At 42.1% G+C, this 19,611-nt stretch overlaps 2 protein-coding genes across 2 annotated transcripts; one reads left to right on the top strand and one right to left on the bottom strand.

Annotated features, from left to right (window-relative positions):
- The first annotated feature begins 80 nt into the window (after positions 1-80).
- On the top strand, positions 81-15,738 carry parpbp (PARP1 binding protein). Its single transcript, XM_085768754.1, has 11 exons — positions 81-202; positions 563-718; positions 1,392-1,628; positions 1,776-1,880; positions 2,634-2,804; positions 2,999-3,153; positions 6,554-6,737; positions 7,730-7,911; positions 9,226-9,307; positions 13,711-13,921; positions 14,486-15,738. The coding sequence occupies exons 2-11, from the start codon at positions 569-571 to the stop codon at positions 14,818-14,820; spliced, it is 1,812 nt and encodes a 603-aa protein (XP_085624880.1). The 5' UTR covers positions 81-202; positions 563-568; the 3' UTR covers positions 14,821-15,738.
- A 36-nt stretch (positions 15,739-15,774) lies between these two features.
- pmch (pro-melanin-concentrating hormone) lies at positions 15,775-18,177 on the bottom strand. The gene is made up of 3 exons (XM_085768756.1): positions 17,895-18,177; positions 16,006-16,147; positions 15,775-15,893 (listed from the first exon to the last, which is right to left on the bottom strand). The coding sequence occupies exons 1-3, from the start codon at positions 18,141-18,143 to the stop codon at positions 15,832-15,834; spliced, it is 453 nt and encodes a 150-aa protein (XP_085624882.1). The 5' UTR covers positions 18,144-18,177; the 3' UTR covers positions 15,775-15,831.
- Positions 18,178-19,611: the final 1,434 nt, after the last annotated feature.

Genomic DNA, 19,611 nt, shown 5'->3' on the forward strand with positions numbered 1-19,611 from the left:
AACAATCACAGTCTATTAGTGCACACAAAAAATAGATATAAAAGCGTAAAAGAGAAATACGTTAAATCCGGAAGCCCCCATTGTTGGATACTTCAAGCTGGTTGGCCAGAGGGCTGTATACGTCATCGTTGATTTAAATTCAAAACAGCTTCTTCTGCTGGTGGACGTGTTTCTGTTGTTGAAGACTGACACAATACTTGAGGTTTGAGTCACTAAATTAACGTTGTTTTGTGCTATATTGTGGTTTAATACTCAGTTAACACTTAATTATAAGTATGTTTGTATTGTGAGCTGACAAAAAAGACTAACTAAATCCTATTTTTGGGATAAATTGTTACTAAAAGTTAGCTCAGCAGTGAGCTTGGTGGGGGTTCTTTTCAAGGGAGGTGGAAAGAAATTCTTTATAAAGTACTTTTGGATTTACTATGAAGTCCAATAACCTTCTTTTGTTCCTTCTGAGTTGGTTTAAACTAGATTTAATTTAGTAAAAGTTAAACCTGAAACAAGTTGAATCTTAATGTAAAAGAATTGTGAGAAATAATCCTCTTTTGTGCTGTTTTAGGGAGCAATGGAGGATTTCGGAGACCGTCTGAAGCTGATGGTGAAAACCTTCAGGAGAGAGTGCCACAGGGTTTTGCAGTCTGAGAGGACCACCATTCATGGAGCTGATGGCATGTTGATGGTGCTGCAGCTTGCTATTGCAGAAGTGAATAAGCAGGTAAAAGTTAGTTTCCTTCAATCAAAACCACCCTGAATTCATTCAGAAAACAAATATTGCATCTGTGAATGCACATGCAATTCATTACATATAAAAACAGTCTAAAAAATACAAATGTGATAATATTTTAGCAGAAACACACATGGGTGAACTGCAATGGAAAGTATCCATTATCCAACCCCACAAAGGCACATTATGTCAAAAAAGTTCAAGTGAATTATTCATCAGTGCTCTGTGGCAGTTCAGTGTTTAAACTGTGCAAAAGATCTGCTTTTTATTTCTCTATTGTGTCTAATTCTTTTGACAAAAGGACATGAACCTACAAAATAAATGGAAAAGTCAAAATGCGTTCAATAAAAAAAGCAATAAAACACTCACACACTCACAGATTTACAGCAGAAGTCTTCTAGCTGCAAGTCATATGGTGGCCTGAATGCAAGGTAGTACGAGCCCAATTCACATCATCATCATGGCATAGTTGAATTGAACCATCAGGCTGACTGTCATCACGTCTATAACTGATGACATTACCACTGGTTTCCGGCTGAGACCGCTCACGGCCCGTTTTTTCGACTGGAGGAGGAGAAGGTCTTTTCTGCTTTTGAACTGATTGGTTCCAGGCCGTCAGTAATTACGGCTGTTCCTTAAACTGTTTTCTCTCTTCCTGTGACAGCACTGTGGAGAGTTCAAAGTGGCTCTGAGTGATGTCCTGATGGCCTGGAAACACTTACTGTTAGGCAAACTCCACCTGCCACCCCCCGACTTTGCACGCTTGGAGAACTATGATCTCATCCTGGAGGCATACGAATCCTTCCTGAAACGCTCCAACACCGTGGACCTGGTTGATATCCTCTCCATGTACAAACAGCTGAGACTCGTGGACTCGGATCCAGAGGAGCCTGTGTGCCCGGTGAGCGGCCGGGGAGGGAGGGAGGGAGGGAGCTGGTTGAAATCAAGCCTGATGATGTTGATTGTGGATGGTCAGATTGCCTACTGAGTTAGCGATAAGACCAATTAATTTATCTCTCTAATATTTTGTTTCTATTCTTTTGCCAAGACCCAGCTGTTTGAGTTCCTATCGGACAACGTGGAGGTCTCCGAGTTGCCAGACTCCTCCGTGCCGTCCACGCCGTCTAGTCAAAGCAGGCCCTGCAGCTCTCAGGTAGGCCGAGCCCTGCTTTCATGCATTAATAAAAGGTGCAACTTATATCATAAAGTCCCATAAGAAACCCCCTGTTTCCACTTTAACCTCTACCCTCATATAAAGTGTTTTTAGTAATATGAAAAGGCTTTTCTCCTGCTGGCAACAATCCATGCATTTACTTTTCCAGTCTTTGGCATAATTTCTGTCTGGAATCCATCCTTATTGACAGGAACTCTATATCATATCACTCAGATTTAAGAGTGCAATGTGAATTCAATTACCACGCAGATGTTTAAAACACTGCACAATGTGGGGCTGGACAAGTGCTTCTGTAACGGAGTCTCTTTCCTCCACTCTTCTGTCACTTGCAAATTTATGAGTTTTTAGTGGAGGCTTGCTGCTGCACTACCAGTTAGGGGTGATGTAATTTTTGGAGTTTAATACGGGCTGTCAGCTGCTGTTTTTAGCAGCTTTACTCAGGCAGTAAAGCTACTGTCCCTTTGGGTTGCTGATAAACACAACCTGGACCGGCCAAAAGTTTTATCATAGGAATACTTTGACACTTGGGGAAACGTATTAATTCAAGAAACACATGAGAAAATCATTACACCATACAAGTTAGTCCATTTAAATATAGCAAATACTTGCTTAGCTTAACAAAAAAGACTGGAAAAACTGCTAACCTAGCTTTGTCTGAAAGTTACCAGGTTAACACATAGCTTGCTTTTTTAATTCCAGCCTTTACTAATGTGAACTCTGTGTCCTTAACAGATGAAAATGGCAGTGAGGAGGGTTTTCTGCTCCTATCTGAGTTTGCTCGTCAACGCCAAGAATGACATGGCCGTGGCGCTGACCCTCGACGTCCCCAGCCGCACGCTTGGACGTCAGGCGTTCACCGACATCAAGCACGCCGCACACAACAACAGCACTTCTCTCTTCTTGGTAAGAAACATCCACACTCAGCAGCAGCAGCAGCAGCAGCAGCAGCATGTCCTCGGGGCTTGAGCGATGATGTATTCATCATGCGTTGCATAACAACAAGTAAACCCCCAAAAACTATGACTTTATAAATTGGAGACGTCCTCTCTGGTGCAACATTCAAGTCTTTTTTTTTTTTTTTTCGTGCTTCTTTGCAGGCTGTGACATCTTTTGTGAGGGCCATCCAGCTCGGAGGAAAGGGCTACGCTCCAGCTGAGTCTGACCCACTGAGGAAACATGTCAAAGGCCTGTCTGACTTTGTCCAGTTTCTAGACAACCTGGAAGAAATACTGGGGGAGATTCCTGACCCAAGGTACACAATACAGCTTAATCCGGGCTTCCGCTCCTCGCTCCCTGTCTTACTGTTTCTGTTTGAAGTGAAGCCTCCGCACTTTGTGACAGAGTCAGTCAGCTGTAGTTGTTGGGAGGCCCCCGCCACTCGACGCGCTCCATTCATCACTGAACTGTAAATTCTGTAAATTCTTGATGGATTCCAGTTCAGTTTTTTTCCACTTTAAATCCAACATGAAACAAAAAGCAGGAAAAAGCATCGAGTAGCAATTCAAATTTTTTATAACAATGGGAACAGAACCGAGCTGAGAGGAATACACTTGATTGTGTCGTACAATATACAGTGTAAATGCACAACAGGAACAGAGCTGTCCCGATTAATCGACTTTACGCAAACACGCACAGTAGACGTTAACGTTCACAAACAGAAGTATAACAAAATGGCGGAGGAGACAGAGTTGTTTTCGAGGTAAATTCATGCGAAACCACTGATGCATGTTACCGTCGTGGGCCGTTTTTCAGCAAGCAGTCTGCATTTTCCTCTAAAACAACTCTGTCTGGTAACGTTGTGTTATTATCTCATAGCGTGGTGAATGTGCAGGTCACAACTTGTCCACGTCAGCGTTTTGGAGTTGTTGGATTGTGTATTTGATGCATTTGATGAGGGAAACCAAGAAATCCCATGAGCCTCCATAGCGTAGCTCTGAGCAGATCATAGCTCTCCTCCGCGGTTCTAAAAATGTCGATCTTCTATGGTTTGTGAGCTGGATGTGACGTACTCCATCTGCAGTGCGCACCAGAAATGATCAATATAAGACAAGATGATCTGTATTGGTGAATTTAGCCGATCAACATATTCCTCTTAATATTCCTTGTCATATCTGACGTCTCTACCTACGTCTAAATCAGCCCATCTCATAAAAATGAAGAAGATTGCTGACGTCAGAAGACGGTCTGTTGGAGGGGAGTTGTTTGTTTTTTCCTTGGATAGTCTCTGCAGCTGTTTGTTTGTGGCTCCGGTCCTGCAGTACTTTGGATGATTTACATCATTATGTGGCTGAACCCGTCCAGACCGGCATTAGACAGCAACTCTGGATGTTTGTGCGGTATTTCTAGGAACTCATTCAGCACTGGTCCAATTTGGTGACCCAATTCCTCAAAGTAAAAAGCAAGGAGACCATCAAGCCACTTAGAGCTGTTTGGCCTCCAGGCGCGTGGTGCTGCCACCGCCAGTTCACAATTTCTAACCAAACCCAGTGGCAGTTATGGTGGGTTAAAGTGGCATCTGGTGGTTTTCGCTGAACATTTCCACCTCCTCTGAGTGTAAAAAAACTGATTTTCTGATAAAAGTGTAAAGTATAAGAAGGGAATTTGCACTATGTCTGTTTAATCCAATATAAATTCAATATGTGTATATATATGTAATGAAAAGCTGCAGCACCGAAGAATGCAGGAAACAATGCATTAATAGTATTTCTTGATTAAAAACACACAGATATGCTCTTTCAGTTTTTCCTTGAGGCTTTTCTGAAATGAGAAATTGATACTCAAATAAAATCATCCTCTTTTTTTACAACTGTTTTTTTCCATCCTATCTATAACCAGGGAAACCTCACTGATTTGTAGTAGATGATCCCAAACAGGATAGTACAAACAGTTTTGCTGACGTTTTCCATTCCAAGTAATGCATCCTTACAAAATTACAAAAATTTAATTTACTGTGGCTTTTATAAATTTCCAGAGAAATCACCCCGAGCCGCGGCCACGGCCGCCACAGCAGCAGCAGCAGCCGCCGCCGCTGACAACTGGGGAGCAGCAGCACAGATTCCAAGAAAAGTCGAGTGCGATTGGGTGTCTGGCAGCGGGGCGAAGTCGAAGTACAGTGAAACTCGGGAGGGATTTATTTACGATTCGGACGGAATTTTCTTTGAATTGCTTCACGTCTTTTCCTGTAACTCGAGTTCAGGTTAAAGTTCTGCTTCCTCTCTCCTGTTGAAGCTGATTTCAATGCTCATTAATTGAATTACATTTCACAGAGCTGAACTGCTGCTTATGCTGCTGCTGCTGCTCATATTTACAGCCGGTGTATCAGCCTGGCAGGCACCTGTGCACTGAAATAATACCTGTGATCATGAAATCCACCTGTCCCGCTGCAGCCTGTTATTATTCCCTTGAAATCCCTGTAATGACTCCCATCTAAGCTTCTCATCATGATAACATGTGGATTGCTAAAGCATGGTCATCTTTGCTACATCAAAGCTCGTCTTTGTTAAATAACTTGTTCTCCCCCCCCCTTCCTTCACTTTGATGAATTATCATCAAACCTTGGAGCTGCACAGATCATTCTACCATACCATTACAGATTATTTTGGACGTGGAGGCACTTGGCACCACAACAGAAGTGGTTATCAGAAATGATTTAGGCCGGTCAATCATGTGAGGACGGGGGGGGGGATAGAGCTTTCTGAGGTGAAGGCAAGTCCTAGTAGCGACGTTCAGCTCTGCTCCGCTCAGCCCGAGCCGTAACAACACACTGTGATGTTTGTGTAGTAGTGGATTCACTCGGGGCCCTCGCTGCTCCACGTCTGACGAGACACTGATGAACCCGGCCAACACGTGTCTTTCAACAGGCAGTGCCTTTACGCTCTCAGCGGAGTACTGTGTTTCCTCATACAAACACCTTCTACGGAGAGTTCAGGGCCCCTTGTTCGCGAAACATCTGTTTTCCCAAATGATTCTGTTACTGAGCCCGGAGCCTCGCTCACATCAGAGCCGGGTCAGCGCTGGACCACCGCCTCTCTTCTCCTTCTCCACCTTACCGCCGCCATCCCTTCTAACTTCTAGCTTTTAGTGTGCAGTGCACTTGACTGTTGGAAACCTACAGACGTGATATGTTGCTATGATTTTTGGACACGTGCACAAAAAAAAAAGGAGGAATAAAACTTTAAAAGAAGGAAAATCCTGGAGTTTCTCCGCCGACAGTCGGTCGGTGACAGTGCCCAGGGTGACTTTTTAACGGGGATATTTTCTGCTTCATAACTGTTAACATTGGCAAAGCCGAGTTACAGTGAAATAAAGCTCGACTGGATGTTAACACCGAAACAATTACTCTGAGACCTTAAAGTCAGTGTCCAATTAATTGAAAGTGAAGCTGCAGTATATCTCCTGAAGACATTCACACTAAGGCCCCCGGCTTTTCTGGGTTCTCAGTTTTTAGGAGCGAGTTATTCATGTTGGCAAATATTGGCTGAACTTTTGAACACTATTAATTCCATCCAGATGAAAACCTGTGTGTCTGTGTCTGTGTGTGTGTGTTCTGCAGAAGAAAGAGTCGACTCCTTTCCAAAACAAATGCAACAATGCAGCTCTCCCAGTGTGTACTGTCAATGTTGAGTGTCGCTGTGTTTTTATCTCATCATCAGCGCGTGCGGGGCCAGGCTGGTGACCGCCATCAGGGCCGCGCTGGTGAAGGGACGCAGCAGCGGAGAGGCTTTCTACGCCGCGGCCGACGAGGCGGCGAAGGAGCTGAAGGAGAGGATCCGCCAGATCCACCAGACTCAGAAAGAGACGGCTACTGGAAGTGGGACGGGGATAAGCCCCGCCAGGGTAAGACGTGACCCCGTGACCTCTGCTCCTCACTGACTCCATGACACCGCTTCATCTTCTCTGCGCTGACGTGTTCAGGCTTTCCACGTGTCCTGGAAAACCTGGAAAATGGTTGACCAATTTTCCAGTCATGGAAAATTAGAAAGGGAAAAAAATGACATCAGCTACCAGAGCTCACTTTAACCTTTTAAGACCCTGTTAAAGGAATAGTTCACCAAAAATGACATTCATTCATCATTATTGACTCACCCTCATGCTGATGAATACTCCAGAGTAGTTTTTTATTCCTCAAAGTGCATCTGGAGACAATAGCGCCTGACACAAAAAGGTCCATAAAACTACACAAAAACCTTGTAATAGTCCTCCATACTGCTCATCCGCTGCAATCCAAGTGTCCTGAAGGGATATAGTCCAGAGTTTACTCGAAACAACGTCATTTAGGACATTTTTACAGCCTAAACAGTCCTGTATTGAAATTGCCTGGTGCATGTGAACGTCGGAGCGCAATTCAGGACTGTTTAGGCTGTAAAAATTTCCTAAATGACATTGTTTCGAGTAAACTCTGGACTATATCCCTTCAGGACACTTGGGTTGCAGCGGACGAGCAGTAAGGAGGAATATTACAAGGTTTTTGTGTAGTTTTATGGACGTTTTTGTGTCAGACGCTACTGACTCTCATATAAGGATTTCGTTGGACTACAAACCGGCCTCCCGGGTCTCCAGATGCACTTTGAGGAATAAAAAACTACTATTCATCAGCATGAGGCTGAGTCACTAATGATTGAATTTCATTTTTTGGTGAACTATTCCTTTAAATGTACAAAATAAGGTATAATTGTCAAAAAGATGCATGAATGGAACGAGGGATGGGTTAGTGTGTGGCATAATAACATGTCTGTCAGACTGTAGCGGCTGAAAAAGTCCTGGAAAATGAATTCAAGAAAAGAGTTTGAACCCTGATGTTGGTTTTGTTGTTGCTGTTCCCTCTCCAGCCCAAAGCGTACACGGTGAACCACGCCACCGCGTACGGAGGCCGCGACACGGTGAAGGTGCTGATGGCGCTGCTGGACGAGGAGGCCCTGACGCCTCCGTGTCAGAACAAGGCGGAGCTGCTGTGTGAGGACCAGCCCGTCCTCAGTGGAGCCGAGGGGACGAGCTTCCTCATGATGTTCAGGTTGGTTGCAGAACAAACGTTTAACCTCATCGTCACTTTATATCTTCATTATTCCCAGATGATTTACAAAAACAAATACGAATAACTTTATGAAAAGTGAAATCCATTTGTCTGTCAGCTCATCTACCATTTGCAGAAGAATTAAAAGCCTGATCTTCATCTATATCTGTCCATACTGCAGCAAAGTTATATATTGTGGGGGTTTTTTTTATCTGCAAAACTTCAGCTGTAGTTTACTTTTAATGCTAATTAGCAAAAGTTAACATGTGAATTTGCAAAAATCAAGATTTTACCATAAGTGTTAATGCGTTTCCATTACTACATTACTAAGTACAGCTTCACAAAACCACTGCAGGCTTTTTAATCTCGTTAATGGACACTTAAAATGTTTCTGTAGTAATTAGGCAATTAATCAAAAGAAAATGAAGCACTTTTTCATGATTTATAAAATAAAAATATTTGCCAGCTCCAGCTTGCCAAGTGTGTCCAAGGAAACTGCTATGGTGCATTTCTGTTTTATGCATTTTTTTTCTTTTTTCTGAGGTTAATTGGAAAGAGCATCAATAGATTAACTAATGATGAAGGTGACACTTTGTTGCATCCTTATTTGGCTCAGTCGCAACTGCAGCTTTGCAATTTCAAAGATGCTTTTTAATGAACAAGTGATAGATCATAACAGACTGAGAGATACATGCAGAGTGATAATAATGGTACTGTTTTGCTTTTTTGACCATTTCAGTTCAGGTTTATCAAAAAAAAAAAAAAACAGAGCAACATAGACCATAATAGTCAGTTTTTATTGGTCTAGCATTCATTTTAACAGTCTATTATGACACTATGTTGGTTTATCACGCAGAGCTGCGAGTTAGATTTGACCATGTTCACTACTACAAGGATCCAGTGAGAGTGGGAAAGCCCCTGAAAGAGCAATTAGACCAACATGAGACTCTACAACTCTGCACTGAAACCATATGGAAGAAAATCCTCCCACACCACACTGGAACAATTTCTCTGGTCAAAACGTCTGAAATAAAAATAATATTTCTTTTTTTTTTTTAAAGAGAGAGAGAAAAAAAAAATAGCCACTGCCTGTGGTCAGGGAGGAGGGGAAACCTACATTATGTCGGAGGTGGATGACATCGAATGGCTGATTTGGCAGTTTGTTGTGAAAACACCTCTGAATAAAGTTGCGTTCAGGAGAGAGAGAGAAAGCGCTCTGACCATGTGACCTTTCAGGCTCCTTTAAGTTTTAACCTCTTGTCTTTTTTTCTTTCTTTCTTTTTTTTTTGCTTTTCATTGTGGCTCGCTCCTCAGATCCCCTGAAGTGTCTACTGGATCTTCTCCAGAACCCCTAAAGAACCGAGTCCAGAGCCGACTAGACCTGCTCAAACCCAAGGTAACGTGGGCCCCTCCGTCCAAGAGCCCCAAATCCAAACCATCAGTTACTTCAAATTGAATCAGATGTACAAACATTGAAAATAATGTCTTTATATCCTGTAATTTCTCCCTGGTATTATATTATTTATTTGCTTAGCTGAAGCTCACATCTTAACTGAATTCCACCGTTCCCGTTTGCACAGCTGTGTTTTAGCTCTTAGCGTCGGTTTGAGGGTGCTGTTTAAATCCATGGCATAAAACGACTTATTCGTGGGGGATTCAAACCATTAACCAATCCTGATGTTTTCCTATTATTAGGACGGGACCATTTGCTTACAGTGCACAATGTAACTGTACTGTATGTCTGATATTGATACCTGCTCTTCCTGCCTCTGAGCTCAGCTGCTTTTTTTTTTCACCCTCATGTTACACGACATTTAGCAGATTCCTCCTCTGTTGCCTTGTGATTTTGAGTTCAAAATTTTTACTGTTAGTTACAGTAGATAGTTGGTGTAGTTATTTAGTTGGTTTGCTTTAGTTGTTGCACCGTTATGTGTCATGAAAACAGGATTAGTTTGTTAAAATCGTACTGACACGTACGTATTTTGTGTTTCTTTACGCTTCTGTTCCACTACGTAGCATGATAAATACTGGATTTTCGAAGTCACGATCACGATTTGGGATCAGCTGATGGTAGGGACGTCACGATAACTTGTTTTCACAATTAATCGCAGTATTAAACGGTTCAATTAATTAATCGTCATGATTCCTAAATACCGTCACTTTCCAAAAAAGATTATGTCGGAACCATAAGCAAATAATAAGCACCAAAATAAAAGTAAATGCACAGAAACTGGTTTAAATTAAAGCAGAAGTAAGCGATCCGGTCGTTTTGGCTAACTTCTTGTCAGCCAATGGAGTTAGCAGCCCCCGCCCTCGTCATGGATCTATTGGTCCTCGTCCCTACGTCACCACATTCACGCGCATCCCTTGGCTGCACACACAGCCCTTCATGCCGTTCTCTCTCCTCATTGGATAAAGGTTGTAGGATACAAGGAAGTATACAAGAAGTTTTCTCCTCGGCTTACAGCAGAGCAGAGTGACTGACAGACCCGTGTTTCAGACCAAACACTCTATGTAAGTGATTGCCGTCGGAAGATAGAACTATTTAAGACTTATATTAACACAAAAATATCGCTTACTTCTGCTTTAACGGAATTATTTTGTGTAAATAAATTAAATTTGAAATTATGAAATTTAATTGTGATAATCGTAATACAGTGATTATTTATCTGACAATTATCGTACCAAGAAAATGTATAATCGTGACGTCACTAGTTGATGGCATTTCATTTATATATGCGTTTTATATCATCATTTTAAGTAAGAACACATAAGCAAACGGTAACACCTTCAATTGTTTTGTCCTGTCCAAAAATATTAATTTTACTGCATCACAAGACTGAGAAAAGTAAAATTAATTCTCCCACTAGAGAAGCTGGATGTATGGAGAGAGTTTACAGGTGACTTTTTCAGATCTAGCTGACATACTGTATATACCACTTTTACATTTAAGTAAACTTGGGTACAGAAAAGCCGAACTAGGTCTGAAGTCATTTTAAGTCATCAGTGTCCTCATGAGACGGTTTGGCCACCAGAGAGCACTGACAACTTGAACCGTGTCGTGTCCTGCTCAGTGTTTTATATCGGTCACGGTTGATTTAACACAACAGAGTTTGTTTACAGCTGAGAAATCAGATAAACTAATTCAATAGATGGGTTGTTATCCTCTACTGGCATTATCATACCCCAAAATTCCCCACTGCTTTGTTGCAGTTGCATTGTGGGTAATGTAGGCACCAGGTTTTGAAAAGCCAAAGGAATGAATGGAATAATAAAAAAAAAACAACCAACATCTGTGTTTCTGCTGCATCGATTATGACCCTTTCCTTTTTTTTCTTTAACTGTCCGTCAACGTAATGTTAATTCTCTTTATACTGTTTTTATATATATAAAAAAATATATATTGGCTGATATATACGATTCATTTAAAACTCTACAATATCGATATCGGTATCAGATACCTCTGAATTCCTGTGTCGGTTGCGTATGATGGCTACAACGATGTAAACACATAAGTTATAATAATCAGCCGTAATAACCCCATAATGAGATCCTGGTAATATTACACAGAACGGAGTTATTGTGATACTTTAAATTCATTCTGCAGGTAATACTGCTATTAAAATTTTAATGCAGGACTTTCAGTTGTGATTTTAGTAGAGGGGGGGGGGGGGGTTTACGCAACCTTTACTTAAGGATGTGAGTCCAGCAGTGCATCCACTCCGCAACTGCTGAGTCACCCTTTAAAAACACCAGCAAGGCCAGCTTTAGGTTTTAAGGTAGGACTGGTGTATTAACACAAGGTAGCCCCGCTGTGTGAACTCCTTTTTTTTTTAAACATGTATGCTAAACACATTTTGTGAAATGGCTCCTTTATTTGATTGCGCTAGCAGATGTCATTTTAACTCCCCACAATCTGGCTGCCTTCCTGTTTGAGTGCGCTGTAATGGTCCCTGGGCAGCTCACCGCTTCCTGAACTCGGTGAGCGGAAGCTTTCTGCATCAATTTCACTTTGAAGATGCCATATCAGTCGCGTAACTCGACTAGCAAGGGAAACTTGAAAGGTTATTGTTTCCTGTTGTCTGCTGAATGACTTTATCCCGGCCCTCTCCAGCAGTTTCATCATGCACTGACGTCAACTGGCACACACAGATATGAACAGATTTAGTTTCTGCTTTTTGGGACACGTCCAAATCTTTTTTTCTTCAGTGCCACAGACTATCCAAACAGAGAAAAGAAGAAAAAAAAAAACTTTGAGTAAAGCTCCTAATGCCAATTTAGCGCTGCTCTTCTGTTATGTCTGGAAATTATGTTTGTGAAGAGACGGCGTTTGATGCTGCAGAATATACGTTGTAATCCCCGAGTCATCCTCCTCCTCCGGTGGTGGTGATGATGGTGGTGGTTTCGGTGCACCTGCTATCCTCGCTCCTCGCTCCTCGCTCTCGCTCCTATCACCTGCCTGCGAGAAGAACACATGTCAAAACACACAAGGCTGCAGAAACGACTTGCACCTGGTTTTTGGAAGCACCATCAGGAATGTCCTGGTCAGGTGTCTCCAGCGTCGGGTCAGGCGGTGTGCGGGGGTTATTTCAGGACAGCCGTCTTCGGAGGAATGAGGGCCGTCTGACCACACGGTGCCACGTCGGGCTCCCACCTGTTGTAATTGGATTAGATGTTCTCCGTCAGTCATGGTTTGGCCGTGTTCACTCTCGCATCCCCTCCCATTGTTTCTGGGGGCGTTCCAGATATGTTTTATTAGCATGCAACCAGGACAACATACATTTTTAGCTCCATTATTGAAGTGTGCCTCAGTCCTTACGGTTACTTGTTGTTTTAGGTGCTCTTTTTAAGAAGTTCTTTTGAATAGCACAAAGGCTTTGATCCCTTTGTGCTTTACGGGCCCACCCAGCTTTGCTCGCTGTATTTTTTCCCTCAGATTTCTCCTCCCTACTGTGGCCCACTGGCCTGAAGGGTGAAATCCTTGGATTGTGATAATCCCAGGCAGGCATAGATCAAACAGTGGATGAAAAGCCGTGGATCTGTGTGCTCCAGGGCCCAGGATCGTATAGTCTTCACTATCATCCTCACTTTGTTGCAACCAACTATAGTCTGTCCAAAAAGGCTTTTTTAATGAGGTGTTGTGCTGCTGCTTTTACACATGTGTGATAAGCCAGTCAGAAGAGTTGGCTTCAGTCTTGACTTGAGTAAAGTTGAGCTGATGCATGATTTCTCAACTTTTATCAATGACTAAGGCGTCTTCTGCAGAAAGAGTCACACTATAAACATGCAGAGAGGTGACTTAGATAATGACTTTGGTACAGATAATTAATAGTCTCTAGATGATGAATCATTTCAACCACAAGTTTGAAATGTGTAGTTTTATCCAAAACGTCTTCGCCAAAATTCATTGCGATCCATTCAGTGGCAGATGAGCAAAATTTCAATTCATCTCCTTAAAAAAAAAAAAAACTGCTATTCTCTCCAGCCTCAGTCCAGTCTGTTTTTGTGTTCAGTAATTAGCAGGTCCAGCTTCACGGAGCAGCTGTAAACATGTGGTGCTTCGTTCTGTCCTGTTGAGCAGCTGACAATGTGCAGGAGTGGGAAAGCACTTATTGAAATTTTAGTATGAGTGAAGTTTTTTTTTTTCTCCCTTTTTTATTTCAAAACACCAAACTCAAAGCCAGAATGCATTTTTTTATTTTTTTATTCAAAGCTTGCTGAATTAATACTCATCATCAGCCATGTCACTATCATATCAGCTTGGATCAAAGGGGTTTTGTTTTTTTTTGTTTATTCCAGCCCAGAGACAAAGTCATCCGATCCCAGTTTGCCTGCACGTACAAAGATGAAGAGCTGCCGCTCAACCGTGTGCTGGAGTTCCCCAGCAGCAGCCAGGTCCCCACCTGTGTGCACCCAGCACCTAAACTCAAAACCACCCCAGCTGTGGAGCAGGAGGAGGAGGAAGAGGAGGAGGAGGGGTGCAGCTCTGGTGTGGAGAGCGCAGCCACAGGTACAGACTCAACCTTCATTTCTGGAAGTCCTACAGGTACTTTCTGTCCTCTCCTCCTCCTGCACGCAGAGCAGAGAAAAGCTCAAAATGTCAACACGAGCCGTGCAGCATTCTCTTTCTGCTGGGATATATTTCTGTTTCCTCTGACGCCACACGGCTGGACCGAGGCCGAGGCACACCTTCTCAGCTCCAGCCATGAACCCTTCCCAATCCCAGCCCTGGGACTGGTACTTACCATTAGCTATTAAATGAATCCCCATTCTATAAAACCCGCACACCCCCACATCTGTAGTGAAAACCAAAAAACGCACACACACACACACACACTCTTACACAGACCTTTTGCCTATTTCCCCCTGTGTCTTTTGTTTCCGTGGGAATTCAGGCTTGGCTCCATCGGGTTACATGACAAATGTTAAATTTCAGCTTCATAGAATAAACACACGGCCTGCTTCGACTAGCAGCTAACGTCAGCAATTTCGTCACAGCATTTTTTTTTATTTATTTTTTTTCCTTTTTTCTTTCTCCCACCAGGTTTTCACACTTGCTTTTGTTTTGTTTCAGTCGTCCCAGCCAAGCCTACCTCTGGATGTCCAAATAAGGAGCAGAGTGGCAGACGGCAGGGGGCTGCTCTCGCGCCAAGGAGTGGAAATGCCCAGAGCAGAGGCGCAGGCGCTGGCAATAGGAAGAAAAGTGGCATTCAGGTGCAGAGCAAGGGCAGCAAGAGGAAGCAGGTGGAATCTGACCAACACGGAGAGTCGGAGAACCAGCCTCCGGAGAAGAAACGGCCGGCTGCCGTCTCGGGCAAAATGCCTGCTAAGACTGTAAACAAGGCGGCGGTGGCTAAGAAGAAGCTAATAGCAGGACAGGGGAAGCTGACCAGCTTCTTCAGAGTCTGATCATCATGTGCACACAAGTCATGACAGTATATGGACTTTTCTGTTTCTGCTAAAAATTAATGCTGCTAATGATTATTTTTAGTTTAACTAATCTAGATTTTCTTTTTTAATTTATAAACTAAAACACATACTCTATTTTTGTTTTTGCTCTGAGCTCCATGAGAAGTCGCCTCGGTGTAGGGAGAAAACGTTAGCTTAGCTCCAGTCTAGCTGTTTCCCCACATTTACATTACCTGCGCTAACGGGCTGAAATCAGTAGCTTCATATTTTGCACACACAGCAGGTTTTTGTACAGATTAAACAAACAAGATATCACGTTTTAATTGGTAAGATTTAAAAATGCTGATAGGGGGATTTTGTTGCCCTTTAAACGGAGCCAAATAGCCATTTCCCCTTATTTCCAGTCTTTATGCAAGCTAAGCTAATTACCTGCTAGCGATAGTATCGCTCCCTTGTCGAACTCTTGACCACGCAAGTGAATAAGCATATTTCCCAAAATGTCCTTTTTGTATTTGTTACATTTGTAAAATGTCAGAAAAGGGCAGAAAGTAATTTCCAGACACAACTTCTGGGATATCTTTAAAATCATATTTTATCCGACCAAGAGTTCAGGACATTAGGGAACCCCGTTTCAAATTAACAGAATAAAGCGGGAAATGGCAACTGTTTGCAATTTCTGTTCGGTAAATGACTTTAATGGTTCACTGATTAATGATGAAAAATTGTTGTTTAATTTTTCTATCAGCCTGATCAATCATTTCTGCACAACTTCAACTGGCTCTCAATTCAGTCAAGATGTGGCTTTACACGTGTTTTTATAATGTATTTCAACAGTAGCTGACTACAGTCCACAACAATGAACCACACTGTAAATATATGGCAGGCTTTTCATTTTTAATAAACTTTTATTTTGATTTACATGTTTGCACGCTCTTATTTTCTACAAGGAAATGCATGCATGTCAGTGTTAACACAGGAGGAAGAAGTTTTGTTTTGTTTTTTACAGCACATTCATTGGAGGGTGGCACCTTCCCAGCAGGGTCGGTACACTCTTCCGATCATACATCGCAGCACTGGGAGAAGGAAGGAAAGAATACAGAGCATTAGTTAGTATAAACATCCAGGAATTTGAAATGGTTTAGAGGAGGATTTTCTTAGAAGCGAGAGGCTTTTCCGGACACTTACTGTCGAGGTCAGTGTTTCTGCGATCTATTTTCAAGCTGTACTCGGCGGGAGTGTGGCTCAAGCTCCGGTCTGTGAGCAGAGGAAGGCTCCGGCTAAAGGCCGGGCTCAGCCCACGAAGGCTGTGTCCCTTCTGCCTCATGTCCTGAAACACAGTATTGATCAGTGATTATTACATATGACATTACGGCTCGTCGGAATCTGAACTCTGGATCGTCTGCGTTTCACGTGCAGCGCAGGTGTTGGATCTGTGTTTTACCAGCTGATCTAAGTCGCAGGAACCCAAATGGAAGAAAATGTGTTTCCCCCCAGTTTTTTACTACATCACAGTGGCCTGTTTTCTTCCACGGCTTTGTTCTCTCCATCGCGGCTGCCTGTTCTCCATTACCACAGAGATAACCACCATGTTCATGACACACTGGAGACGAAGCCGCCAGATAAACTCTTTACACATAGCAACCAAACGTTTGAGGAAGCACAGCTATACGATCATTCTTCCCACTGTGATTCCAATAAATCTTTATAGGCTTGTGATCATTTGACCTTTTCAGCTAATAGTATTTCCCGGTTTTCCAACGCTGCTGTAAAAGATTTTCATAGATGTGTATGAAACATAGACTTTAGCGGTAGACGCGAGGACGGTGGCCAATTGAAAAGGGTCAAATGTTCAGGCACAGGATGGAGATAATGTGCTCTTTGTTGTTGTTGAACTATGGTTAGCTGAGGTTGTTTATAGAAAGAACTCTCATACAATGAATAGTTATGATGCATGACTGTCGCTGGCAGAATAACGCCGCCTGAATGACGGCAAACGGAGACTAGCCAGACAGTTAACTCGAGATGAATTAAGAATAACCCAAGTAGCTGGTTAGATTGAGTTGGATTGAATTTCAATGCTGCAATGTGATGACACAATGACAAGAATACGACCACAGAGAGAAAGTTCAGGATTTCTATCCCTTTGCCAATAATGGATTTGTAATTTGCTGTCGTAGAAGCACAGATACATGAAATTGGGAAGATTGCAAAATATCGAAAATACCATCCTATCACTATAGAAACAGAAATACTGGGTTACAGACTCTAGCTAAGATCTAATTAAATGTGTTACTCAACTGCATTACGGTAGCTATCGGAAAAATGCTTGGTTTTTCGGCATTGACGCATATTTTAAACAAAAACTCCATTGTTTTCATTTATATTTCAGTCTCTTCTATTTCAGCTTTGTCCATACTTTCTTAAATTTTAAAATTGTGCCCCAGCTTTAAGGCATATCATCATTGCTAAATTGCTGGATCAACCGTTTTAATATCTTCTGATAAAAATTAGGTTTTCTCATTGATTCATTTTTTTAGGCTAGCGTCGTTTTTTGATGGTTATTTACAACGCAGCACCTCTTATTCATCAGACTGGAGCACTTATTATACAAATCACCTCTATGTGGATGTGACTCCTTGCACCCTAAGAACAGGTGTCGACACAAAAACATCCTCGCATGAATAAATGATTTAATTAGAGTGGTGTCACATTTAACTAACCAAAAGCAGGTGACATGTCCGCACTGTAAAAAAAACTGTTCACATCATTATTATTGTATTAAAGTCGCCTTTTTCCAAAGCGGTGACCACCACCAATGAATTCTAGTTGCTGCTGAATACCTCAAAAGTCGGGAAAAACAGAACTATTTACAAGTGCTTTGTAGAAATACATATTTAAATGCCTTATACAATATGTCTTCAACAGTCCCAATTTTTAAACTGTAACTTATGGCATTGTAAACGTTGAAGAACTAAACCAAACCTGGCAACCAAGCTGATTTATAACAGTTTAAACTACACCAACCCTTTAAACATCTGCAGAAGGTCTTTTGTCAATTGCGATGCGTCACTTACCGACACCAAGATGATTTTAGGGTTCCCGTCTTCGTCCCTGTCGTTGGTGTCCACCACCAGGCGGCGTCTATAGATGGGGGCCACCGCGGCGTGCTCGCTCAAGGGTTCGTCGCCCAGCAGTGAACCCAGGCCGTCTTGTTCTATTACACCATCCTCTACTTTATTAGCAGGGATGGCCGCAGTCACCAAGTGGCTGCTCAGCTCGGAGAACAGCACCAGAGTAAAGAGCAGGGAGTAGACAGAGATCATGGTATCGACAGTGTTCGCTTCTGGAGACCGACAATGATCTTGTCTTGCTCGACGACTGGTGTGACTGGGATCTCAGTTGGTTTATATACTGAACTGTTAAAGACGCAAGCATCATGTCTCCTGGAGGGGTGAGTCCATCTTCAGGTCACAAGGCGAATAAAGGTCAGAACAAATGTGCTCTTCTTCCGTTAATACATGTTCTTCTTTAAAGAAAACACTGAATAGCTTCATTCTGTCTGTTTAGAAACACGATGAATCAAAACAGCCCCAAGAGCGGAAATATATCAGGGCTGTAATTCCCTCAACATCACAGAGTGGGGTCAAGAAGGTACACGGGAGGTGAAAGGTCAGGAATTAGTGGTGAATATGGTCTCATCATATAATCCACATGCTGAAATGAACCCAGCAGGTGAGAAGAAGACAGAGACCCAATGAGAGAATGGTTGAACTAAATCCTGTGATGGAGCTTTGATAAAGGTCAGCAACACGTATTAAAAAACCTACAAATTGAGACCAACACAAACAGATGGTCTTTTGGCAGAAAATGATGAGTCATATTAAAGGAAAAGCTCAACGTTTGGGTAAATATGCTTATAGGCTTTCATGTGGAGTTGGTTGGGAAGATTGACCCAATCTCATATATGTATAGGAAATAAAGAACAACCATCTATATATAATATAACAGTTAATCAATCTATTATAAGTTTTGATATACATTCATGATATTCTGTATTTACCAAATAATTAATCATTTTAAATACCCTGAGAGCTCAATATATTGAAACTTATTAAAATGCATGGAAATACACAAACAGCAGGTCTAAAACTCTGACATCATAAGGTTACAAAAGTACGTTTAAGAAAATTACAAATTTGTTTTTGTTTTTATATCAGGGAAAGGCACATGTAACGTTTTGCAAGTTTGGACACACATTGCTTAGTTTGTTTTCTGCCTGCCCTGCAGTAGAAGAGCTCATCAAACTTCACTTTTCAGTATCACTTGTTAGTACTTGTTATTTTAGCCCAGAATTACCACATCAGTACGGAGCCTGTGCTCTTCAAACCTTTGGAAGTGCAGAGACATGTTTCCTTCATTGAAAAAACCCCAGAATTTTTATTTTTTTTCTTTCTTGTAAATTTGCAACTTTAAACATGAATGTCCTGACTTTCTTTCTTTCAATACTTTTAATTTCAAACGTCACTATTTGGCTTAGAAGCACAAGTCCCAGCGAGGTTTGGCACTTCTTATTGTCCCCTGGTAACACATATTGGACATGTTGTGTGTATTTTCCACTAACATGTATTGATAAATTCATGCAGTTTTGCTGATTCATTCTAAATTTATCAGCCCAGCCTGGCCTCTACGCCACCTTTGGCGGCAATTTGCTCCAGTCCCTTGGAAAATGAATGGGTTGTGAGTCATGTTGTGTTCAGTGAGACTTCACCAGAACCACAGCTTCACAGAGCC

Source organism: Trachurus japonicus, chromosome 23 (genome assembly GCF_045865225.1).
Source record: "Trachurus japonicus isolate A0001 chromosome 23, Traja_1.0".
NCBI lineage: Eukaryota > Metazoa > Chordata > Actinopteri > Carangiformes > Carangidae > Trachurus > Trachurus japonicus.